The following is a 27,250-nucleotide window of genomic DNA, read 5'->3' on the forward strand; positions in this document are numbered from 1 at the left end:
AAGGTGGCCTCCTACAAATCAAAGATGTCCACTTTGAAACCTTTATCAACTCAATTTGAGACCCTTTATTAACTAATCTGCAAAAATTGTCAATAGCATAGTAAAAGAAAAGGGTGAAAGGGTTATACTGACACAATCCTTTCGAGCTCTTGAAAAAATCCTTGGAAGATGTGTTCACCAAGCCTGTGAACTGGGTGTCCTGCTAGCTGGAAAGTTGATGGAAATACAAATTTGGGTGTTCTGTTGGCTGGAAAGTTGGAAAATCCGTTCTTAACAATATATAAGTCCCATATGTGGCTAGTTAAACATGATATTTGGGCCATACATTATAAACATTTAAACTAGGGTTAGGTAACGCCGGAAACAGGTCGACCAACGAAGGATACAAGTATCTTGCAAGTCTCTGGAACGAGGGTTACCAGTCACCGGAACGAGCGTTTGTTGCTCACTGGAAAACGAAGGTCTGTTGCTTGCTAGAAAATGAGGGTTACCAGTTGCCGGAAAACGAGGGTCTCCGGAAACGAGGGTTGCATTTTTTCGTGCGAAACAGGTCAACGAACAACGGTTGCTACCAGTTCATAGAGAGTCGACAGAAACGAAGAAGGTAGACAAACAAGTGGAGAGAGTTAGAAGACGAGTGATTGGTATTTTCGCCTTTATGGCGGTGCAATAATGCACTTCCAATGGTTACAAATTCTTGGAACTCACGCCTATACCCAAGAATCCACGAGAAAGTTCCCAAAGTCCTCCCATTTTCGATGGATTTTTGAATTACATGTCAACAAAAGGAAATACATTTCAGAGGGGTGGGAAAGGAGTTTCCACTCGAAATGCATCAATCGAATACAAGAATTTTACATTTTCACCGCAAAGCAACCCTAAATTCCTTTCCTTTCCTGCCAGAGTGCAGCAACCGGACATACCCTTAGGGCATGTTTGGACGTGCAGAATTTTTATTCCTAGCAAGTTCAATTATGGATTTTTTTATTGTTTGGTTCACATCTAGGCAAGGTTTTAATTTCGGTTTCGGCTTCGGCCGGCACAAAACAGAAACATTTCATTTTTGGTGGAAATCTTGTAAAATCACAGCAAAAATGGAAACATATGCAAATGATGCAATTTTAAGATAAAACTTTGGGAAATACTAGAATCAGCACAAATAAATACTTAGAAACCATCACATAAGCAAGAAAGCCATCCATAATGGCTTAATCACATCTAACACCTAGTGACATGCATTGTCGCACATGTCTAGAACAATGAAGTCAATAAAGAAGTACAATATAATGAAGTATAAGAAAGTACAATCACCAGTCTCCCAAGGACCCCAACACTATGTCAGTACCTCACAGAGTTACGAGATATTATTAGTGCCATGCCAATCTGACATCCTATGCATAATACGCAGTTACTCTAATGTGTAGTTCACATTTTTTGTCGGTCCGACCATTTCAGTTGAATTTTAGGAATTTCGGGGATTTCGGTTGGAAATAATGATGTGGAAGGAATTCATTGAGTTTTCGTTTTGGTGGGGATGGAAAGTATTTCGTTCGTTTTGGGGAAATTTAAAACCTTGCATCTAGGGTTGCAACTCGTTTTGGGTTTTCCAGAACCCTACCCGACCTGAAAAATTATCTCAGTTCGAGTCGGGTCGAGTTTTTTATGGAAAAACCCGAGATTCAGGCTAGGTAGGGTTTCTCATGTTTAGCTTAGGATATTGACCAATTTCAAAGATTGTAGAAAACAGCAAATCTTTACACCATACCCTCTTTACTGATCAATGGTGTGCCAAAGGGATTCTTTAAGTCCTCACGTGGGCTAAGACAAGGAAACCCTTTATCACCCTTTCGTTTGTCATTGTCGTAGAAACTCTCAGTAGGTTGATTGATAAAGGCACAAGGTGTGGTTTGGTGGAAGGTTTCAAGATGGGTGATAATGTGATTGAAGTATCTCAATTACAGTTTGCGGATGATACACTTCTCTTTAGCTCCCATGTTGCGCTTAAAGTGATGAATTTGAAAGCTGTATTACAATGTTATGAAGCAATATTGGGTCAACGGTCCAATTTCTCTAAATCAAGAGTGTTCAACATTAATATGGAGGAGGAAACACTTCTTTCCCTAGCTGGTATCTTAGGGTGCGAGGGTGGTTTGGGGCAGGCTACTCAGCTGGTTTGGTATCCACTGGGTTTTTCTTGAAACAATCATGGAACTTTTGCAAGGTTGGTCATTGGTCCCCTGGAAGAAAAAAGGAAAAATCTTGTGGGAAGTCTCATTTCAAACGACAATGTGGGTGTTATGGAAGGAAAGAAATACGAGATTATTTAAGGGTTATGCGCTAAGCCCTGAATATCCGTTTGTTAAAGTGTTAGACCTTACCATATCGTGGCTGAAATCTCTTACAGCTTTTATTTTTGTTTCAGTGTATGATTTATGGGAAGGATGGAGGGAGGTCTGTTTCAATTCAGAATTGAAGCAGTCAACTTTGCAAAAGTGGGAACCCCAGCCTATAGGCTACCTAAAGCTTAATTTTGATGGCTCTAGTTTGGGCAACCTGGGGCCGACTGGAATAGAGGGTGTGCTTAGATATGAACTAGAGGATGTTGTTTGGGCATTTGTGGGACCTATTTGGAGTAGCGGATGCCTCGAAAGCCGCGCCGCTCTCCAAGGAATCAAACAATTGGCATTGAATGGTCTGGATAACGTGGTGGTTGAAGGGGACTCCTCGAATGTCATCAAATGGGTCCCCAGAAGAATCCTAGGAGATTTGATAGATGCTTTGATGAGATATCAGATTGCTCTAGATATTTGACTCTATCCTTCAAGCATGTTGGCGTTCTCCTAATGAGGTGGCAGATAGCTTGGCGAGGTTGGGGGTGTCGAAAGAAGCTTTGCACCTTTTCGACTCTCTTCCCCCATGATGTCTTTTTATACTTTTTCTTTTGTTTTGTATTACTCTTTGCTTGTATCTTGACCATCTCGGTCTTCTTTTTTCAATAAAATCTGGCTACCATTCAAAAAAAATAAAAAAATCTTTACACCAAAAACCTATAAATTTAAGTAATGAAGTGCATAAATTTAAGAAGGAAACCACTTTTTCACATCACAAACCTGATCGCCTCAATGAAAACAATTATATCAATATACTGGAAAATAATTTGTCATATTATTCAAGAAATACTTAAGAAATTCATAGTACACCTATAAGAGTTGGTTCAAGTTTCGGGTTTTAGGTTTTTTTTCTTTAAACCCGACCCAACCTGAGATGGGGTTGGGATTTTCAACCTAAAACCCAACTCAACCCAATCCAAGACCCATGATTTCTAAACCTAACCCAGGTTATTTTCGGGTTGGGTCAATGAGGGTCGGGTAAATCCCAACCCAAGTTGCAACCTTATTCACATCTTTCAGTTTTCCAAAATTTTAAATTCTACTATTTGGTTGATGTTGGTAACCATTTTGCTGGAAAATTATTTAGAGAAATGATAAAGTGAAGGGTGCCCCGTGCCCTTGCAAGAGCCCAACAGCAAGGTCACCCCATTAGATCCACATCACTCACCCCAACTAGGGTAAATCGACCTCATAGAAATGGCCAAAATATTCCTTTCTGATAGAAAAGCTCAAAATGGCCTTATCTTATGAAAAATGACCAAAATAGCCCTTTTCCATATAAAATTACCAAATTCCCTATCTTGTAGAAAATAACTAAAATGCCCATATCTTATAAAATGACCAAAATACAAGTTTCTCATGGGAAATTATCTAAAATACCCCTACCTCATGGAAAATGACCAAAACACCCCATCAGAGAAAATGACCAAAATACCCTCATCTTTTATTCACCCCTACCATATATTGGATTAGGGGTATACCCCTACCGCATGGAAAATGACCAGAACACCCCATCGAAGAAAATGACCAAAGTAGCCTATCTTTTATTTACCCCTACCTCATATGCATTTAGGGGTATTTTGGTCATTTTCTATGAGATAGAGATATCTCGAAATTTAGCTAAAATAGCCCTACCTAATAAAAATGACCAGAATGCCTCTATCTAGTAGAAAATGACCGAAATTGTCATTTTACTTATCCCGACCTCGTAGGTATTAGGGATATTTATGTCATTATCTGTGAGATAGGGATAACGGTAAGGTTGCTCCATTGTGACCTGGCGGTCACAGGTTCGAGTCACGGAAACAGCCTCTCTGCAAAGCAGGGGTAAGTATGCGTCCATCTAGCCCTCCCCATACCCCGCAATGGCAGGAGCCTTGTGCACTGGACCACGCTTTTTATCTATGAGATTGGGGCATTTTGTTAATTTTGCATTGGATAGAGTGTTTTAGTCATTATTCATGAGATAGGTCTATTTTGTCATTTTCTATTAGATATGGGCATTTTGTTAATGTTGTATAAAAGGGGTATTCTAGGATTTTTTCCTTTTTAGGGAATTTTTTAAATACATTTTTAATCACTTATTGCCATTTTTTCTCTAATTTACAATGGATAGACAAACTTATTGTGGATATACAAACTTTGTATAAGGGTACTTTGGTCATTTTCCACATGGTACAGGTATTTTATTCAATTTTTCATGATATTAAGGTATTTTGGTTTTTTATATGATAGGGGTATTTTGGTTATTTTTACAAGACAAGGGTGTTTTGGTCATTTTCTAAGAAATAGGGAGTTCATTTTCAATGAGAAAGGAGGTATTTTGGTCGTTTTCTATGAGATATGGGTATTTTGGCGATTTCTTATAAAATAGGGGTGATCTAAGATTTTTATGATTTTTTTTCTCATTTTTCATTTTTTTCTTAAAGATAACGTGGATTACACAAATAAGGGTGTTATAAAGGATAGGGAAATAATGGGTATGGCTAGGTCTTTTGGTTTCTTTACTTTTTGGAGAAAGTTTTAACACGTGAATGAAAAATCTCTGGTAAATGAGTTGACCAAACACTGGGAAACTCATTTTCCAGTGAAGATTTTTTCCAAGAAAATAAATCCATGCATCCAAACATGTCCTTACTTTCCTGTTTTTATTTGAAGCTTAACGGCACATAGAAAGTCATTTTGTGTATATTGTGGACTCTTTCAATTATATATATGTATTCATTTTAACTGTTTTTGCTTTCTTAGGTCTTGAGGATGCTGGCATTCCCTTTGGATCTGTAGAAGGTACCGTGTTGTTATTCCAATTTCATAATATTCTCTTCAAGTTTATTGGATTAGATATGGATGCATCCTTCATTTTTAATTGGCTAATTGTTTCAATTCTAGCCGACCCCAACTAGTTTGGGACAAAGGTTTTGCTGAGTTGAGTTGAGTAATTGTTTCAATTCTAACTTAATTCCACATAGCTCAAATTATTTATATAGTTTATTTTTGGCTTATTAGTCAATTCCTCGCCGGCAAAGGTTAATTGCACAAATGCCAATAGCAAAGGTTAATTGTCATTTCTATTTGTGGATGGGTTATAGCATAATAATTATTTTTTCATAAGCCAAGGTTATTTACGCAAATGTTGTTTGATTTTGTAAATCTTATCATAATATTCACTATCCATTTTGACGTACATTTTGGCATTATTTTATTTGCAATGCAATGTGAATATGTTCCGCATCACACACACACACTCAGAGAGGGAAGTTACTATGTTTAGCCTATGGACATGTTAGCTTGTAGTCCAATTTACTATAGAAGACTGCCTTTAAGTTAAAATTAAACTCGAGAGGGCATTTTGGGTCATTTGTCCAGATCCTGGGCATGTTAGCTTGTAGTCCAATTTATTATAAAAGAATGCCCTTAAGTTAAAATTAATTGGTATTTTGGGTTATTTGTCTGGATCCATTGTTATTTTCTTCTCTTTTTTTTTCCCGTTGTTCTTGCTATAGCTTTCTCACCTCTCACCACTATCACCATCACCACCAATATCTTGACCATGCCGCCACAACCTCTCTCTCTCTCTCTCTCTCTCTCTCTCTCACACACACACACACACACACACATGCATGTACCCTATGTTAAAGGGTTTTCTTTGGGTGTAGGTTTTAAATTTCGGTTTCGGTCGCCACGGAAATGGAAGCGTTTCGGTTTTGGTTGGAAATTTCAGTGGAAATCATTTCAAATCACAAAAAACATATGGAAACATATGCACATGATAGAATTATAAGATGTAACTTCAGAGAATGCTTGAATAAGCACAAATACAAACTTGTAAACCATCACATAAACAAGACAGTCATCCATAATGGTCTAACAGCATCAAACACCTAGTGATAATTATGGTTTTAAATTTCGACCAGAAATCTGAAATCTTGGTCCGAAATTTTGGGTTTCGGTGGAGACCGAAATCGAAATCGGGTATACCTGAAACGTTACAAAATTTCTTTTTTTTTTCTTCGAAATTTCGTCCGAAATTTAAGGAATTTCACCCAAAAATCTCAATTTTATTTATTATTTAATATAATCCCTATCGAAATTTTGTAGAATTGTTGGATTTCGATCGAAATGTCGACCGAAATTTTGGTTTCGGTGAGGACCGAAACACATTCCGAAACTTAAATTTGAAACCATGGTGATAATTTAGTACATATCACATTTTATATGTACTTAATATAAATATGCATACATAACACACACCACATTTCACATTTCACATTCAATTAATATAAATATAATTATTTAACACATTGATATAGTATATCACCATGGTTTTAAATTTCGGCCAAAATCTGAAATTTCGGTTGAGCCCGAAACTGAAATTTTGTGAAATCCGAAATATTGGGTTTTAGCAAATGTTGGTCGAAATTCCGAAATTTCAGAATTCGGACATTTTGGCCGAAATTTCGAGAATTTGATTTTTTTTTAAAATATAGAAATATTCCGAAATTTCGGCCAAAATTTGGTAAAGAATTATTAGATTTCGGCCAAAATTTCGGTTTCAGCCAATACCAAAATTTAATCCGAAACTGAAATTTAAAACCATGTATACCACTAAATACACTTACGGGTTTAAATTCATACTCTTAAATTTATGGCCGTGCTTTTGCTTGCTAAAATCCCGTATTGCAGAGTTTTCCTTAGTAACTTAAGAACATGGATTTAAATTTCGGTTTCAGTTTCGATTTCGCCCTTGGCTGGCTGTCGGAACGACTTTGCAGCCTAAGGAATAAAGAAACCAACCTACCCTTATTCAAAGCACACCAGAACTCATATGATACATGATATGCAACCCTCATCATTTTTGAAGGAATGGAATATGCCCTTAATTTTTTCGTACACAATCGCCAATATATTTTGTGGGAATACCATGCTGTATATGTTGATATTCATTTCATAAAAGCAATGCTATTTGTGTCAAATGGAGGTTGTTTTTCCGTGGAGGAAGATAGGGGAGATGGGTTGTGTGCTTGTGGCTGTTTGCATTTCAAAAGCTAGCAGCCACCAGCACAGTAAGGAGCTTCTCAATCATAGAGATTGGAGAGCAGTCTACAAGTGAATTCATTGCTTTCCCAACAACCCTCTGTTGTAGGAAAAAATGGTCGTGATACACACAGTTATTCCCTTTATTAGGAGGGACAGACTCTTCTTTAGTCTCTGCAGCTAGAGCAGCAAGCTGCAAGCTATATCACACCCTTATTAGTATATGTTAGCCGTATTCGAAGCTCCATTGGAGAGAGAAAAGAGAGACGAGGAAGAAAAGAGGTAGAGAGAAGAGAAGATAGAGCTGAATGAGCTCTCCCTCTCATAAAACATGATATATATATATATATATATATATATATATATATATATATATATATATATATATATATATATGAGAGAACATTTCCTACACACTTGTGTAGGTAAGTTACCTACACACTAGCTTAAAATACAGTGAGGGCCCACATTGTTTGGGTGATCCAAACAATTCATTTGAATGGTCCTCACATAGATAGGGTGTCCACAAAAAATCAGATCCATAGGATCATCCCAACCCTACGATTTGTGGAGGTAAAATGGATGTGCATAAACCTTCACAAATTAGACCATTTTTTGCCTCCATAGTTTGAATGGTTAGGATGATCCTATAGATCTGATTTTTTGTGGACACCCTATCTATGTGAGGATCATTCAAATGAATGGTTTGGATCACCCAAACAATGTGGGCCCCCACTGTATTTTAAGCTAGTGTGTAGGTAACTTACCTACACAAGTGTGTAGGAAATGTTCTCTCTCTATATATATATATATGAGGAATAAGATTGTGCGGTCGACCGCACCAAGCTTAGGTGCGGTCGAGGGCCCCAAACTCATGTGGGCCCACTTTGTTAGGATGATCCAAATCATTCATTTGAAAGGCCCTTTACATAGATGGGGTATGTACAAAAAATCAGCTCCATAGGATCATCCTAACCCATCCATTTGTGGAGGTCAAAATGGACAGACACCATTTGCCACAAATCTGTCCATTTTCGCCCTCCACTTTTGGAGGGGTTAGGAAGATCCAATGGACCTGATTTTTTGTACACACCCTATCTATGATGGGGCCTTGCAAATGAATGGTTTTGATCAGCACAAAAAATGAGGGACCCATGTGTTTGGGCCCTCGACCGCACCTAAGGTTAGGTGCGCTCGACCACACACTCCTTTTCCTCTCTCTCTCTCTCTCTCTATATATATATATATATATATATATATATATATATATATAGAGAGAGAGAGAGAGAGAGAGAGAGAGAAAACATTTCCTACACACTTGTGTAGGTAAGTTACCTACACACTAGCTTAAAATACAGTGGGGGCCCACATTGTTTGGGTGATCCAAACAATTCATTTGAATGGTCCTCACATAGATAGGGTGTCCACAAAAAATCAGATCCATAGGATCATCCCAACCATTCAAACTATGGAGGCAAAAAATGGACTAATTTGTGAAGGTTTATACACGTCCATTTTACCTCCACAAATCGTAGGGTTGGGATGATCCTATGGATCTGATTTTTTGTGGACACCCTATCTCTGTGAGGACCATTCAAATGAATGGTTTGGATCACCCAAACAATGTGGGCCCCCACTGTATTTTAAGCTAGTGTGTAGGTAACTTACCTACACAAGTGTGTAGGAAATGTTTTATTTGATAATGCGGGTGCTTAATAGGGAAGAAGAAGAGAAATTAGAAATCAAGAACACAACAAGAGAAGAAGAAGAAAATGGGAGCAATGCTCAACCCAATTGATATTTCATCAATTACATAAGTTTCTCAACATCCAAAATCCCCTCTAAAGATGGTTTCTAACTCTTTAAATAAAAGAAAACCAAAGCAAATTCGTTCAAGATCATCCACTAGCTAGCTTAGGGACTAACATAACATTAATTGCATTGGAACTCACTAACTTTGACTGTTTTGGGAACCCACAGACACAGTCCACTAAAACTGCCATAACTTTCTACCCTCTTATCCAATTTCCAAGCACAAATACTTGTTGGAAAGATCTCAAAGAGACCTACAACTTTGTAGTTTACCACTTTCCATAATTCTTCCATTTAGAAGCTCAAAAAGCAGGTTCAAAACGCGCCAGCAACATTAATGAGGGACTGCACCTTGGAACTCCACCAAAACCACCTAGGCATGATATGGCTGCCATGTTGGCACTGCATCATTATCTCCGGGTGAGAAAGAACTCGCCCACGAGTTCTCATCAAGCTCTCCATGATAAGTTGTCAAGTCTTTGACATTGAAAGTTGGATGAGTATTGATATTTGGAGGGAGCTCAATCTTGTATGCGTTGTCGTTGATTTTCTTGAGAATTTGACATGGACCAATCTTCTTCTCCTTGAGCTTGTTATAGGATCCGGCTGGAAACCGTTCCTTCTTCAAATAAACCCACACAAGATCACCTTCATTGAAGATTTTGATTCGGCGATGAGTATTGGCCGCTTGCTTGTACCTCTCGGTATTTTCTTCAAGATTCTTCTTCACTTCATGAATCTTTGTCATGGTAGTAGCAAAATCTTCCGTCTTCTTGTTAGACAATGATGGATCGGGAATGGGTGCAAGATCAAGATAGTGTTTTGGAGTTTTTCCATAAATCACTTCAAATGGGCTCTTACCGGTAGAACGATTCACAACATAATTATAAGAAAACTCCGCTTGAGGGAGCATCATATCTCATTGCTTGGGCCTCTTTGCCGCCAAACTCCTAAGCAAGTTTCCCAAAGTTCGATTCACCACCTCGGTTTGTCCATCGGTTTGAGGGTGATAGGCGCTACTATAGAGCAAAAGAGTACCAATTCTTTTCCATAAGCATCTCCAAAAATGACTAAGGAACTTAGTATCCCTATCCGAAACAATGGACTTCGGAACACCATGATGCTTAACTACCTCATTGAAATAAAGATTAGCAACATAAGAAGCATCCATAGTCTTCTTGCAAGGAATTAAATGGACAATTTTAGAGAAGCGATCAACAACTACGAAGATGGAATCATTACCTCTTTGAGTTCTCGGCAAGCCAACCACAAAATCCATACTAACATCTTCCCATGGAGCATTAGGAAGTGGAAGTGGGGTGTAGGTACCGGTGTTTTGAGTTTGTCCCTTGCATGTTTGGCATATTCGGCATCTCTTCACATAACGCATCGCATCTCGGTAAATGGTCGGCCAAAAATACTTTTCTTTCACTAGCAAAATAGTTTTGTCTCTTCCAAAATGTCCTCCCAAACCTCCCGAATGTAGTTCTTTTATAACATACTCTCTAAGGGAGCATTTTGGAATGCATAAGCGATTCCCCTTAAAGAGAAAATCATCTTGAAGAAGATAATCTGCATGCTTCCCTTTTTTGCATAGCTTCCAAATTTCACCAAAGTCTTCATCATTTGCATACATGTCTCTAATGGTATCAAACCCTTCAAGTTGCACACTCACGGAATTAAGAAAAGCCACTCTTCTACTAAGAGCATCCGCCGCTTGATTGCACTTTCCGCTCTTATGCTTTAACACAAAAGTATATTCTTGTAAGAAAGAAACCCACTTTGCATGTCTTCGATTTAGGCTTCCTTGATTGTTGATGTGCTTGAGAGCTTCATGATCGGAATTCAAAACAAATTCCCTTTGAACAAGATACGATCGCCAATGCCGAAGTGCTTGAACAATGGCATAAAATTCCACATTATAGGTAGAGTACTTCTTCTTTGCTTCATTGAGTTTTTCACTAAAGAAGGCAATGGGATGACCTTCTTGGCTAAGTACTCCGCCAATGCCCACATGAGAGGCATCACAATCAACCTCGAACATCTTCTCAAAGTCCGGCAAAGCAAGCACAGGAGCACTAGACAACTTGCCCTTTATAAGTTGAAAACTCTTTTCGGCCTCCATAGTCCACCTGAACCCATATTTCTTCATGCAATCCGTCAAGGGGGCAGATATGGTGCTGAAATTTCTTATGAATCGGCGATAAAATGAGGCCAATCCATGGAAACTTCTCACTTCTTGCAAGCTCTTTGGGGTAGACCATTCTTGGACAACTTTGATCTTCTCATCATCCACTCTAATCCCTGTTGAAGTCAAAACAAAGCCTAGGAAAGCTAGGCTAGTTGTCATGAAAGAACACTTTTTGAGGTTTACATAGAATTTTTCACCTCTCAAAGTGGTTAGAATAACCTTCAAATGTTCTACATGCTCACTTTTATCATGACTATAAATAAGAATGTCATCAAAATAAACAACAACAAATTTTCCAATGAAAGGGCGAAGGACTTGATTCATTACCCGCATGAAGGTACTTGGAGCATTGGAGAGACCAAATGGCATAACAAGCCACTCATACAAGCCTTCACATGTCTTGAAAGCGGTCTTCCACTCATCACCCGGCTTGATTCGAATTTGATGGTAGCCGCTTCTAAGATCAATCTTGGAAAATATCTTTGCACCGGCAAGCATGTCAAACATATCATCAATTCTTGGAATGGGAAACCGGTATTTGATAGTGATCCGGTTTATGGCACGACTATCCACACACATACGCCATGTTCCATCTTTCTTTGGAGTAAGTAATGCCGGCACTGCACAAGGACTCATGCTTTCTTTGATGTAACCTTTCTTCAACAACTCCATGACTTGCTTATTCAACTCTTCATGCTCTTTAGGACTCATACGGTAGTGAGCCTTGTTGGGAAGATTAGAACCGGGAATCAAATCAATTTGATGTTGAATGTCTCTTAAAGGAGGGAGTCCATTGGGCAACTCATCGGGTGTGACATCCTTAAATTCCTCCAAGAGAGGTTCTAACTCACTAGGCATATTAAAGGATATTCCCAAATCTTTCGCCACTAGCATGTAAATGACACCACTACTCTCACTTTCTCTTGCAAACATTGATGAAGTGAGAAAATTACTACCCTCCTCTTGTAAAGATTTGGGTGTCTTTTCCTCCTTACTAGGCAAAAGAACAATCTCCACTTTTCCCATTCGAAAGGTATATGTATTTTTACGACCATCATGGGTAACATTTCTATCATATTGCCATGGCCTTCCTAAGAGTATATGACACACATCCATAGGGACAACATCACACCAAACTTGATCATGGTAATTCTTACCCATAGAAAATGAAACTAAACATCGTTTAGTAACTTTTACCTCATTACCCTTCTTAAACCATGCAATCCGATAGGGCTTTGGATGTGGTTCGGTTTTGAGCTGGAGCTTCTTCACCATGTCATGAGATACGATGTTCTCACAACTCCCACCATCGATCACAATGGTGCAAACCTTGTCATGAGATTTGCATCGAGTCTTGAAAATATTGGAACGGAGCCAATCATCATCGGATTCAACCTTTGGTGTAACAAGTGCTCTTTGGATCACCAAGCTTTCTCCTTCTTCGGGTTCGATTTCTTCATGTTGTATGTCATCTTCCTCATCATATATGGGCTGATTTGAATCATTAACAAAATTATCATCATTTTCTTCATCACCGAAGGCCACTACTTGCCGCTTTGGACAATCTTTGAAACGATGGCCAACTTGACCACACTTGAAGCAAGCATTTGAATTGTTGGGACGATTGGGCTGATTTCCAACTTGATGTGTAGGGGCTGATTTTGTAGAATTTTTGTTGAAATATTTGCACCTTGACTTTGTTCCTCCACCATGTGAAGATTCACCTTTAGAAGAAGGATAGAGACTACGAACATCCACATACTTTTTAGCACCACGACGAGAAAGCTTAGCCTCCACCTTTAAGGCTAGTTGATAAGCATCATTGACGCTCAATGATCGGTGCATTTCCACCTCATCACAAATGGAAAACTTCAAACCATCAACATACCTTGCCACAAGTTGATCGTCACCCTCTTGAATATCATTACGAGCCATGAGTTTGTAGAATTCTTCGGTGTAGTCCAACACACTCTTGGATTCTTGGCGTAGGTTGTTGAATTGAGAAACAATAATTTGGGAAAAATCCAACGGAAGAAATTTCTCCTTAAGCCTTGACTTCATTTTCTCCCAAGAAGAGATCTTACGCTTTCCTTTGTGGATTCTCATCTCTTGAACCTTATCCCAACATGTTGAAGCGTAGCCACGAAGCCTTGTAGCCACAAGCCTCACACGTTGGCTTTCGGGTGTCTTCTTGTAATCAAAGAACTTCTCAATGGCACTAAGCCATTCAAGAAACTCTTCGGGTTGTAGACGACCATGGAACTCCGGCAAGTCAATCTTGACGGTGTCGAAATCACGATAGAACCTTCCCAACCTAGCATCTTCACGAGTATTGGCGAAGGGATTCACATCGGATTCATCACTAGAACTTCCACGGCTTGATCTACCATGCTCACTACGAGCTTCTTGGCGTTAAAGTCGCATGGTAAGTTGCTCAACTTGTCTTCGAAGTGCTTGAAGTTCATCATCTCTTTCATCTCTCAAATCTTCCATCATTTGGTTACCTCGCCTTCCTCTACCTCTTCGTGCCGCCATGAAAATCAAATCGAAGCTAGCCCAAGAGAGTAACGTTAGCTCTGATACCAGATAATGTGGGTGCTTAAGAGGGAAGAAGAAGAAAATTAGAACACAAGAACACAACTTAGAGAAGAAGAAGAAAATGGGAGCAAAGCTCAACCCAATTGATATTCCATCAATTACATAAGTTTATCAACATCCAAAATCCCCTCTAAAGATGGTTTCTAACTCTTTAAATAAAAGAAAACCAAAGCAAATTCGTTCAAGATCATCCACTAGCTAGCTTAGGGACTAACATAACATTAATTGCATTGGAACTCACTAACTTTGACTGTTTTGGGAACCCACAGACACAGTCCACCAAAACTGCCGTAACTTTCTACCCTCTTATCCAATTTCCAAGCACAAATACTTGTTGGAAAGATCTCAAAGAGACCTACAACTTTGTAGTTTACCACTTTCCATAATTCTTCCATTTAGAAGCTCAAAAAGCAGGTTCAAAACGGGGCCAGCAACATTAATGAGGGACTGCACCTTGGAACTCCACCAAATAATGCGGGTGCTTAAGAGGGAAGAAGAAGAGAAATTATGAACTTCTCAATGGCGGTGCCGGCATTACTTACTCCAAAGAGAAGAAGAAGAAAAGAACACAACAAGAGAAGAAGAAGAAAATGGGAGCAATGCGGGTGCTTAAGAGGGAAGAAGAAGAAAAATAGAAATCAAGAACACAACAAGAGAAGAAGAAGAAAATGGGAGCAATGCTCAACCCAATTGATATTCCATCAATTACATAAGTTAATCAACATCCAAAATCCTTGTGCGGTGCTGGCATTACTTACTCCAAAGAAAGATGGAACATGGCGTATGTGTGTGGATAGTTGTGCCATAAACCGGATCACTATCAAATATCGGTTTCCCATTCCAAGAATTGATGATATGTTTGACATGCTTGCTGGTGCAAAGATATTTTCCAAGATTGATCTTAGAAGCGGCTACCATCAAATTCGAATCAAGCCGGGTGATGAGTGGAAGACCGCTTTCAAGACATGTGAAGGCTTGTATGAGTGGCTTGTTATGCCATTTGGTCTCTCCAATGCTCCAAGTACCTTCATGCGGGTAATGAATCAAGTCCTTCGCCCTTTCATTGGAAAATTTGTTGTTGTTTATTTTGATGACATTCTTATTTATAGTCATGATAAAAGTGAGCATGTAGAACATTTGAAGGTTATTCTAACCACTTTGAGAGGTGAAAAACTCTATGTAAACCTCAAAAAGTGTTCTTTCATGACAACTAGCTTAGCTTTCCTAGGCTTTGTTTTGACTTCAACAGGGATTAGAGTGGATGATGAGAAGATCAAAGTTGTCCAAGAATGGTCTACCCCAAAGAGCTTGCAAGAAGTGAGGAGTTTCCATGGATTGGCCTCATTTTATTGCCGATTCATAAGAAATTTCAGCACCATATCAGCCCCCTTGACGGATTGCATGAAGAAAGATGGGTTCAGGTGGACTATGGAGGCCGAAAAGAGTTTTCAACTTATAAAGGGCAAGTTGTCTAGTGCTCCTGTGCTTGCTTTGCCGGACTTTGAGAAGATGTTCGAGGTTGATTGTGATGCCTCTCATGTGGGCATTGGCGGAGTACTTAGCCAAGAAGGTCATCCCATTGCCTTCTTTAGTGAAAAACTCAATGAAGCAAAGAAGAAGTACTCTACCTATGATGTGGAATTTTATGCCATTGTTCAAGCACTTCGGCATTGCCGATCGTATCAAAACAAGAACAGTGGGGACCCACATTGTTTAGGTGATCCAAACCATTCTTTTGAATGGTCCTCACAGAGATAGGGTGTCCACAAAAAATCAGATCCATAGGATCATCCCAACCCTACGATTTGTGGAGGTAAAATGGACGTGTATAAACCTTCACAAATTAGTCCATTTTTTGCCTCCATAGTTTGAATGGTTGGGATGATCCTATGGATCTGATTTTTTGTGGACACCCTATCTATGTGAGGACCATTCAAATGAATTGTTTGGATCACCCAAACAATATGGGCCCCCACTGTATTTGAAGCTAGTGTGTAGGTAACTTACCTACACAAGTGTGTAGGAAATGTTTTCTATATATATATTACATTGCTTCATAGATATGGTGCTAGGGTTACATGTGAAGTGTCAAGAATAAACCCTAATCGTGTATGTAAATTACATCGCTTCATCTAACACTTCCCTTCAAGCTAGAGTGTATGTCATACAAAGAAATGGCGAATGAAACGTTCCGTTCCACTGACCAAAACGAAATCGCGAACGAAACGGAATCGATAACTAAGACACCTGTATTATTTTGGTGGTTTAATGAATGCATTTTCATTGCTTATTGAATACGAGGTTGGGTTTTGAGATGTGGAACAGTGGTTGAATAGACCATGTACTGTTCTCAGGTAGGGGATCATAAAACTAGTGTTCTTTAAGTACACTATCTACAGTCACATCTGTGTACTAGATGAATTTTAATTCCCTAGTGTTTATTATAAAAACATTGATCCAATGTCTTGAATATCATGAATGGCTAAACTGAATCTATAGAAAAAGTCAGACCAAAAGTCATAGGGTATTTTTCAACCTTTATGGTAAATTAATGAAAATTTCTAAAAAAAAATCTACTAAATTAAGATATATTCAGATCATCATACCCAAACATTCAACATCATCTTTTTAATATGTGTTCCATGAAATTTCTATCTAGCGACGAGCCATGCAAATACCGTACATTGGAAAGAAATGGTCCTTTGTGTGTTACTTGCATTCCATATTGCCTTCACTTCATCCATAATTATAAAAGAACTTTATCATACTAGGAATCATGGAACCATGTGCTGCTTCTTTTTTATCCAACCATGCAATTCACTATGATCATGTAGGTTCTTTTGCAAAACTAGTTGCATATTCATCACTTTAACAAAAAATTCAGATTGAACAAATTAATAAGGGTGAGTGTTAGGTTTTTTTTTCTATATATAAACTGTTAGGGGATTTCTCAAATTATTTATATTGAAAACATTAATTGCTTGGTAGCTACTGTACACTTTTGCTATAAATTTCTTTTGAAATTTGTAACAAAATCTATTTTGTTTGTTTTACAGCTGGTGGTAGGTCAGCACTCAATCTAGAACGACGTTTAGATCATGATGGACATCCACTTGCCATTACTGCAGCTGATGCAGTTGGCACCAATGGCGTTCCTCCCTGGAATTGGAGAGACACCCCTTTAAATGGTAAGTTGCTTAGAAATTGCTTGCTGAACTGTTTTCCATCTGGTATTCACTTGGTTCAGAAGGTTTAATAGGTGGTTTATCCCTAAGGAAAACTTTTGTTGATTGTATTATCCATTATCTTATAAATTGTTTCAAAGTTAATTGGGGTCAGGTCTCGTTAATTGTTATCAAGTTATGTATCTACCGAAAGACTTCCTGCTATGTGCATATTCCATCTGTGAAGAAACTTTTAGTTCCATGGAATTGTGAACATTTCCTCTTTTTAGTGTTTATTGTAATTTATAGATGACAAATATTTTCATTGATACTATGAAAGATACATTGGAGACCAGAGGTCCCAGCTTGCATTACATAGTATCGAGCACGTCTGGCCAGGAGCACACTCCTGAACCAGGAAAGCTGAGAGTAAACAAAAAGAAAAAAAGGTCTGGGTCACACCATCCTGCACCATGCCATCCTCACAGACCTTGCATTGCCACCAAACCAAAAAGGAACCCCTTTCAAAACCATACCGTTCCATTCGTCCTCCACTATGATCAAACAAAAAGACCGTCCACCAGCTTCACATTCCAAACACTTCGCACTCCCTTTCTAGCAACTTTAAACTTCCAACACAAAAACAGATGAGAGAAACATCCAGGCAAAAATGCCCGGTGCTGAACCAAGGAGGGTGGCCAGTGGCGTATTTCAGTGAGAAGCTCAGCGGGCCTTAACTCAACTACTCCACTTATGATACTGAGTTCTATGTGGTGTTTCAGACGTTGAGGCACTGAAGGCCGTACCTGGTGCACAGGGCGTTCATTTTGTTCTTTGATCATGAGGCCCTTAAGCACATTGGTAGCCAACAGATTTTGAGCGCTAGACACGCCAAGTGGGCCAACTACCTTCAGGAGTTTATTTTTGTGCTTAGACACAAATCTGGCATGCAAAACAGAGTCGAAGACGCCCTTAGCTGACAAGTGTCTCTACTCACCAACTTGCGTGCTGAAGTGGCGGGTTTTGATTGCTTCAAAGACATGTTGAGTACAGACTCCTTTTTTGGCGGCATCCTAGAGGTTATCCAAGCAAGCCAACAGACGTAATTTGTCATGCATGACGGGTTCCTCTTCAAAGGGAACAAGGTATGCGTCCCAGTTTGTGGGGGGGCAGTGGAAGATCATCCAGGAGTTGCACAGTGAAGGCCACTTTGGTGTTACAAGACATTGGCATTGGTCACAGACGCCTATTATTGGCCTAAAATGAAGAAAGACATTTGCTGGTTTGTTGATAGATGCCACATATGCCAAGCCCCTAAAGGAAAAACTACGAATGCCGGACTATATTCCCCACTACCTGTTTCTTCAGGTCCATGGACAAACGTCTCAGTGGATTTCGTGTTGGGATTGCCCCGAACTCATCGAGCCTGTGATTCTATTTATGTCGTTGTCCACAGATTCACCAAGATGGCTCACTTTATTGCTTGTAGAAAGACAATCGATGCATCAAACATCGTCTGTCTGTTCTTCAGGGATGTGGTGAGATTGCATGGAATGCCAATGTCTATTACTTCTGACAGGGACTCTTTAAGTTTGTCGAGCATTTTTGGAGGATCCTATGGAGGTTGATGGGGACTAAGCTCAATTTCAGCGGTGTGTATCATCCCCAAACCGATTGGCCTATGGAAATATGCTAAGGAGTTTGACCGGATCCACTCCAAAACAATGGGATCATATGCTCATCCAGCTGAGTTTGCGTTTAATAGATTCAAGAATCACTCAATTGGATTGAGTCTTTTTCAGATAGTGTACAGAAACAATCCTCGTTGTGCTTTAGATTTAGCACCTTTGTCATATGAGAGTAAGGTCCATAAGAAGGCCAATGACATGGTGGCTAAATTGCAGTACTTACACGAGTAAGTACGTGTCCGGCTCTACCAGTCTAACCAGAAGTATAAGAGCTTTTGTTTCCGATCACTCTTATAAAGCTTTTGTTTTTGCTTTGATGTTGAGATCCTTTGTATTGCCTACCTTTGAATGGGATAGGGTTGGAAGTAGCATACTTTATTGTAAAACTTTCCTTTTCTTAATAAGCCGATAGAGTGACTCTAGACTAACCCCAGCTTACCTACCAAAAAAAGAAGTATAAGATCTAGGCTAATCAACACAGGCACAACAAGGTCATATATGAGGAGGGCGACTAAGTATGAGTCGTCCTTACCATGGACTGTATTCCGGCAGGGGAATATAACAAGCTAAGCCCAAGGAAGATTCGACCATGCGAGTTGATTGAGAAGATCAACAACAATGCATATCGGCTTTAGCTACCCAGCCATATCTGGACCAACGACGTCTTCAATATCAAGCACATGGTACCCTATGTTGGTGACAACTCATCGTACGACTCAAATCTTAGGACGGATTTTCTCCAACCTGGGGTGGATGATGGGGCCCACACCATAGCGTCGGATTATGAGAGGAAGCGGTCACATCCCAAAGTCGTGCATAGATATTAAAAAAAAAAGCTCAGGGTCAAAGCACCCAAGCAGGTGCACGGCCATAGGCGCCATCCCCAACTCACAATAACCGTAGATTGCATGTCTACCTCCTATCACAGTGATCCTTGATTATTTGACCATCACCGCGCATATCATCTGTTGGATCGCTTTCCATTTCCATGCATGGCCGAATATGGCAGCCCTTGGCATTGACTTTATCTTTAGGCATGATTTGCTTTTGATTCAATTGTTGCTTTTATTAGCTCTTTCTTTTAGTCTTGCTTCTAGTATGAATTGCTTTGATTAATTGTTGTCTTTTATTTCATTTAGACTCCCTCCTAATTATAAAGAAGTTCATGATTCATGTATAAGGGGATTTTTGGCTTTGATTATGAAAATAATGAAATATAAGTGAAAAGATCCAGCCCTTGGAGCTTCTCTCTTTTCTCTCCATTTGCACTAGTAAGGCTATTATTTTCATTTTTGTGATCAATTTTCATGCTTCCACCTGTACCCGATTGCATCATATTTCCACACTAAAAAATAGCCATTCCACTCCCATGACCAGCCCAAGTGGTGTTTGGTTTCAATTACCGGTACCCTACTTATTTAAGCAAAGAATAATTTGTTAAAGCAAATTTTATATGAAAAAAGGATTAAATAAATTATCTTTTCAGCTTCCTTACCTCCACCTTCTCTTCTTTCCCCTCCCATTTTTTACATCTTTTTCTGTCGCCCTTTTTGCCTCTTCTTTCCTGTTCCCAAAAGCAATGATGAGGAGAAATCACAATTTTCCTCACCCAATTCCTTGGAGTTCTACTTACAGGAGATGAGAAAACCCCATGAATATCTAAATCTTTCAGCAATGCATATCTGACTCGATGAAACCTTGAAAGAGTGGAATTTTGCTAGATATCATATGGCCATTTTTTCTAACTAGGCTTCTCTTAACTTTGGAAAAAATTCTGGGGGTTTTCTCGAGTTCTTCTACTGGCTTCGGCCATTCTGTCGAGAGGGTTCTTTCAAGTGTATAGAAACTTCGTCTATGGTTTTTGCTCTGTTCATCTTTCTACTTTTAGCTCATGGAAATGGCTTTGGGATCTGAAAATCCCTTCGAAACCCCAACAATTACAGAGGAAAAAGGGAAGACTCCGATCAAGAAAGTGACAAAAAAGGAAGCTATGAACACACAGAAAGCGAAGTGACAAGAAGAATCTCCTGCCACAGCATTGTCTTCCATTGAAATCAATCCTCTATTGAAATTAAGGTGATGTCCTGTTCAATGATCTCCAATTAAAGGTAGTCAACACTGGTGTTGATCCAAGGACAGGTGCATACAGAGAACCAAGACCCGTGCTCAAGACATTGCTGCCGTTCACTCCATAGAACCACAATCTGCAGCCCCCGACTTTTGCCGCCACTCACCGTTGTATGAACCACGATCATCTTTGTCACCGCCATCACCCCCCATTGTCCCACCCTCCACCCGCTTTCTGTGCCAATCTCGTCCCTCCACCCTTGCACCGCATGAGAGAATGGGTCATCTTGTGTTTGACTCTAAGCCAACTCTCCTTTTATTCTTAAATAAATGGTGTACTGACTGGTGAGGCCAAATCCTGGTCCAACCAGTCATAAATACGAAAATCATCATATCATCATTAGTAAACAAGTCTACAATAATTTTGGATGAATTATGGTCTTGAATTTTGGTTAACAATTGTTCACCGCAGTGGTCTTTTTATGACTGGGGGAGCACAGCATGCTCATTATTGTTGGAATCTTGAACAGGCTTGTTCAAAATGCCCTATATCATTTAATACTAGAGTGTGTTACAGGTGGTCATTTCACTTTTTTTTAGAATACCTTTTTTTGGTCATATCATCTTTCTATAGTGCACCGCCCAAGTTTTGATCCTTAGACCATTTGGTTATAGAATACCATTTATACCAAATGGACCAAGGTTGGGTGGTCATTTCATTTCACCTTTTTTATGGAGATATTTTTTGTAAATTTGGATTATGACAACTTTTTTTAAAATTGGCTACCTTTAATTGGAAGGCATTCTGTTGTCTGAATTTACGTGAAATGGTTCCAACAGGTTGCTCTTAAATGCATTCTAGCAGTAGATGTAAAGGGCATTTTCGTCGAGCCTTGTTTTCAAGCTGTTGGGTCAAAAGTGAGGCCTTCAGAAATTATAAAATTGTGAGGCCTCAAATAATCATGCAGATGATATTGTGCCAATTTTTATCTGCCCCTTTGAAAAATTAATATCATTGCCATGTGATGTGCTTATATTGGTGGTCACGGTCAGTAATCCGAATATGGGGTCTAAATTTGCCCAAAACTTATACTGTAGATGTTAACATGTGTAAAACTTGTTATAGTTAACAAATCCTATACATATGTCTCTGTGTGTGTATGGATGGATGGATGGAGACACATATACATTTAATGAAAGCTACTGCTTCTACTTCCAATTAGTTTACGTTGTGTTTTTTCTTTTCTGAAAAGATTAGTTTACATTGCTTGGTTCTCGTTTTCTTTGTTAGGTGGAGATAACCATTCCTCATATGGTGGAAGGGTTATTATAGTCAAGTTTAGGGATTACACAAGAAGAATTGGTATTGATGGCACAGCGGAGGCAATTAAGGAGGCGATTAAGTCCGCTTTTGGATTAAGAACCAGTCGGGCTTTTTGGCTTGAGGATGAAGATGAGGTGGTTCGTAGCTTCGATAGAGACATGCCGTTGGGAACTTACACTCTTCATCTTGATCAAGGTGGCTTTGATTTTCATATTTGCTCTGTTTAAGGATCATCTAGAAAATGATTTCAAAGTGCATGCATTGATGTTGGGAATATTTAGGCTTTAAATTTAACTGATCTGATTGTTTCAGGAGTGACAATAAAATTTTGCCTCTATGATGAATCAAACGCCATTGCACGTACTGAAGAAAAAACACTGTACACTGAAGACGATTTTCGTGACTTCCTTACTCGCCGTGGTTGGACCGGCCTAAGAGAGTTGAGTGGCTTCAGATGTGTTGATACTTTGGATGACCTTCAGCAAGGTCATGTTTATCAAGGTGTACCCTAATTAAAGAGCCATATGATCAAATCTTTTTTGGGATTTCAGAGTAAGTTCCTTCTGTTCACATCTAGTATTACTGTACACTATCTTGTTAATAAGCACAACTAAAGTAGTACTTTTCCTGATGATTTTTCTAGTGAAGGGAGTGAATCATCTCTTGAGCCTTTGGCCTTCCGCTCTACATCTAAATGCCACATTCTCTGTAGATATATGCTACTTGTGTATGATATGTGATGAAATTTTCTGTGGAGAGAGGAACTGTCTCAATTTATTGAAGATGTTTCCAAGAAAGCGTTTTTTGCACATTTTTTTGGCCTGCTCTTTTCATGTTTGTAAATAACTTCTGTTTGATTCATGAAATTTTTGTACAGATGAGTTGGATGTTCTTATGTAACAGTCTAATCTAAAAGACGGTAAGAACTCTTTCCAATAGAACTTTCTGCACCTTCCTACTGAGTGAAGGATATTGAAAAAAAATCTATTGCCATGAAATTTGTTTCCACAAAATATTAGTTTATCAAGTGTGGGGGACAAGGAGGGTGGGATTGGGAAAGAATTGAGAGGGCATGAGTGAGCAGAGGGAGGGTAAGGAGCGGCTGGAAATTAGGACCTGTTTGGATTGCAAGAAAATCATTTCTAATGGAAAAATTTTCTCTGGAATTTTTTCTCGGCAATAAAACACGTAAAAACAAGTACCTGTTTGGCAAACATGAAAAAATATTCTATGGACTATTTGTGGGCCCATATGTTTGAGAGGGGATGAAGAGGGAGAGAGAAATGAGTCGGTGGGAGTGGATATAGCAAAAAGAATCCCGTAAAATTAGTGAAAAATATCTATTCTAATTTGTAATTTTGCGTTTTAGGGCATGTTTGGTAGAAGTGAAAAATTATTTCATGGAATATTCGTTGGCCCAATTGTAAGAGAAGGCACGAGAGTTGGGAGTATGGCGAGAACACGAAAAATCACTAAAAGCAGTTCAAGAGTTGGAAGTGTGGCTGCTCTCTCATGCAACAGCCGGTCTGTGAAATGCCTTCAATGGTCCCTAGCAAATCCCAAATGGAAAAGAGGAAAATTTATGTTTTTAAGAGTGGCTTTCCTCCATCATTTGTCCTCAATTTACCAACATGTCCACCTTGGTGGGGAAGTAAGGTCTCCTGAGGTGGTGTCCGATAGACACTTCAAAATCCATACTAACCTTTAAAAAAAATGATGCTACTATTTGTAAACTCTCCAACAAACCATTCCTTCATAGTTGGGTCAAAGAAGAATTAATTGAGGTTTCATATTGTGGGTAGGCATGAAGTCCAGCATTTTTTGGAAAAGTAGAGTGTGTACCACTTCAGAAGATGATCCAAGCCGCTCATTTGTTGGGCCACAATGTAAATAGGCTGTACACTATAAATCATCTTCATATGATGATCCCACCGTCTGAGCTATAGAGGTTTCCATAATATGCAATCCATATACAGATCAGAGGGTTAGGACTTAGGACCATCCTATGGAAATGATTTTCAGGGTACAACCTATTCAAGTTGTATGGCTCAAGAAATGAACAGTTTGGATCATCCTATGAAGTGAGCCCCACTATACTTTTTGAAAAATATTGGACTTTAAGCCTACATACCGTATAAAGGGAAATGATATCAGCACAACCATGTTTTGATAATTGCGTGAAGTCATCTTGTCTTTTATTATTTCAAGAGCTATGAAAGGTTATTGCAGTTCCAAAAAAGTCCTCACTAGCCAATTAAAAAAGAAAAGACAAGCTGAGTTTGTGCGATTATCAAATATTGCACTTTAAGCCTACACACCTTCTAGGAGGGAAAACATGGTAATGCCAATATCAGTTTCCCATCTCAACTTAACTCAACAAAGCCTTTGTCCCAAACTAGTTGGGGTCGGCTAAATGAATAATTTAGAAAAAAATTCATGAAGAAAGTGAAAGGAATCTATCCGGGTCTAATCCTTGCTCTAGTTGGGTTCCTCTGTGTGGATTATTTTCTTCTATTCTATCCTATCCAAGGTCATGTTCTATTAATATATTTACTTTACTTAGATAAATTAATATTTTCTTAGGCTACTGATATCCGAATGTTATGATAATTGGGCGAAATGCCCTTGTTTTACACTTCCCAATTGGCTGCTAAGAGCTTTTTGGGAGTTGTAATAGCCTTTGGCAGCATGTGAAACAATATAAAACAGGGCAAGTTTACTCCATTATAAAAATGCCACTTCCTCTTTTAGCCATCCACCCCCCTCTTTATTTGTTTTTCAAAGCATAATTTTAATACACTCCCGTAACAGGGTGTGGAATGCTGCAAGTCAGAGATTTGCCGTAAAATCAGCCATCGTTTTGCTAAAATAACCTCCTTCCATAACCTGCACTCCATAACGAACGACTCGGAGCCTCTCTTTGACGCATTTCATCAAACACATAGCTTGCATGCCAATATACAGATAGAAAGGGGGGAATGATGCCATTGTGGTGTCCCTCAGCATTTATAAGCTTTCAGAAAGAACTGAATAAAACAAAAAACAAACAACAACAAAAGTAAAAACGATGATTAGTCCCTGATTTAATTACTGGGAGTAAATAAACACTGCTTTCAGAGTAGTTGAAAGACTCTTTTCTCTGTTCAGAAAATCAAAGAGGAAAAAAAGAGTTTAATGGGGTCTGTCAGACAACCGTACGATCACCCCAGTCAGAGAACTGACCGGGAACGATCCTCTACTGCTAAGAAACCAAGAAAGAGATCTCAGCCTTCATTCACGCTCTGATCGCACGGTCATATTTCGTCAACCAGACATAGATGCCTGTCTCCTTAGAGCTTAAGGATACAGAAGTACGAGGCTATAGAACAGATCCTGTTCAAGTAAGGTCGTGCTCATTACCCCAACCTTATCTTTTATAAAGCTCAAGAAATATTACTAACTTCCCGATGTGGGACTAATATTGCCTTACATTTAAAAGGAAGATTAGATTTAAGCATAAAAGTTTCGAATAACTGAAGGGCAAGTCATATATTCGTCCCCTTTTCTTCCGGGGTATTTAATGACTCTGTTTTGAGACAGCAAGGGGATGGCCTGGGGAAGAAAAAGGGGCGAATGTATCATTTCCCTAAACTGAAATTGGTCACTCTGTGGGCCCCATATCTGAGAAACTACTAAGCGCAAATCACGTCAAGGGGATGATCCTAACCATCGATCGTTTATCAAAAGGTGTCAACGGTTTGGATTTGTAATCAAATCCCTCATTGTCGAAGTCATGATCTGCTCTGATTCTAATTGGATAATTCTTGGGATCTATCCTCTGTCTTTCAGTCAAACTTCTTCAATTTCAGACCGTCTCATGCTCCAACAACAGACTAAAAACTATTCATTGAAAAAGGGCAACCGATACTAGACCTGTCAAAAAAGTGACCCAGACTCGCGGGTCCACCCAACCCGCCGGTAATTTACAGGTCTGGGTTCGCTAAATTAGTGAACCGTTGAAATTTGACCCGGCCCGGAAAAACTGGGTCGGGCCTGGTGGACCAGCAGGTGCCCATTAAAACCCAGATGATCGAGATTTTATATAGTGTGAGCCCTTATAATCCTCTGTTTTTCAGAAAGTACTGTACGGGTCACATCATTGGATGGTCTAAACCGTCCATGTGATAGAACACAACGTAAATAGGTTGTGTCCCAAAAATCATTTCCATAAGATGATCCTAACCCTCCGATCTACAGAGGTTTCCATAAATATTAATATGCAATTCCTCCATCGATCAGAGAGCTAAGATCACCCTATGGAAATGATTTTTTGGGCACAACCTATTTACGTTATGGCCCATCACATGGGCGGTTTGGATCATCCTATTATACTGTGGGAATTAAAACAGAAAAAAAAAAAAAAAAAAAGGTGACCCGCTGGCCCACCCGTTTGCCAGGTCTAACCGATATGTAATTTGATAATGGCACTACTCTTCATTTTATACATTTTAAATCCGCTGTCAGGTTATTAAATTTTCCTTTCTAAAAAGCTCTTAGTGACCGGTCAAAAATGTGTAAAACAAAGCTATTCGTGCCATTATCAAAATATGGTAGTGAGGATATGAGTTCCCTAAACAACTATGCAATATATAATGGAGTTAGTGAATACTTAAGTTTTTGTTGTTAAATACTGAAATGTTGTTATTATTACTCCAAAACTGTGATATAATAAAAATATTAAAATAGCCTCATGATTTATACTAAACCCTACAAAATATGTTAGTCCGTGTAGTAAATAGTGGGAATCCAATCAGATTTTTCATGTCCGTAGATCTCGGCGATGGATCCATAATTTTACGGATCCTAATTTGATCTCGTCAACCAAAAATGAATATTATTGGATGCTAGGATTGCCCAATGGTTTGATTTGAGTGACTTATGCGTGGGATCAATGTAAGGATTCGACGACCGAACCTATAGAGCCCAAGATGGGCCCACTGCGA

The 27,250-nt window shown here is 39.1% G+C and overlaps 1 protein-coding gene, 1 long non-coding RNA gene and 1 other non-coding gene across 4 annotated transcripts in view; 1 reads left to right on the forward strand and 2 right to left on the reverse strand.

Moving 5' to 3' along the window:
* LOC143847103 (trihelix transcription factor GT-1-like) overlaps positions 1 to 23,079 on the forward strand; it is a 28,577-nt gene extending 5,498 nt beyond the window's left edge. The window contains exons 2-6 of one of the 2 annotated variants that reach the window (XM_077355788.1): positions 5,139 to 5,177; positions 17,082 to 17,213; positions 22,236 to 22,463; positions 22,581 to 22,820; positions 22,912 to 23,079. In XM_077355788.1, coding sequence (XP_077211903.1) covers positions 5,139 to 5,177; positions 17,082 to 17,213; positions 22,236 to 22,463; positions 22,581 to 22,780 — 599 coding nt within the window. In that variant the 3' untranslated portion in view covers positions 22,781 to 22,820; positions 22,912 to 23,079. Of the gene's footprint in view, positions 1 to 5,138; positions 5,178 to 17,081; positions 17,214 to 22,235; positions 22,464 to 22,580 lie in introns of both variants that reach the window. The other variant, XM_077355787.1, reaches the window with a different exon arrangement.
* A 1,880-nt stretch (positions 23,080 to 24,959) lies between these two features.
* LOC143846787 (uncharacterized) lies at positions 24,960 to 26,032 on the reverse strand. The gene is made up of 2 exons (XR_013234849.1): positions 25,462 to 26,032; positions 24,960 to 25,294 (listed from the first exon to the last, which is right to left on the reverse strand). It is a non-coding gene; the product is annotated as an uncharacterized LOC143846787 (long non-coding RNA).
* Positions 25,447 to 25,658, reverse strand: LOC143847669 (small nucleolar RNA U3). The gene has a single exon (XR_013235191.1). It is a non-coding gene; the product is annotated as a small nucleolar RNA U3 (small nucleolar RNA).
* Positions 26,033 to 27,250: the final 1,218 nt, after the last annotated feature.

This window comes from Tasmannia lanceolata, unplaced genomic scaffold (genome assembly GCF_043159265.1).
Source record: "Tasmannia lanceolata isolate RefF3 unplaced genomic scaffold, GAP_Taslan_0.1 ptg000015l, whole genome shotgun sequence".
In the NCBI taxonomy this organism is placed as follows: domain Eukaryota; kingdom Viridiplantae; phylum Streptophyta; class Magnoliopsida; order Canellales; family Winteraceae; genus Tasmannia; species Tasmannia lanceolata.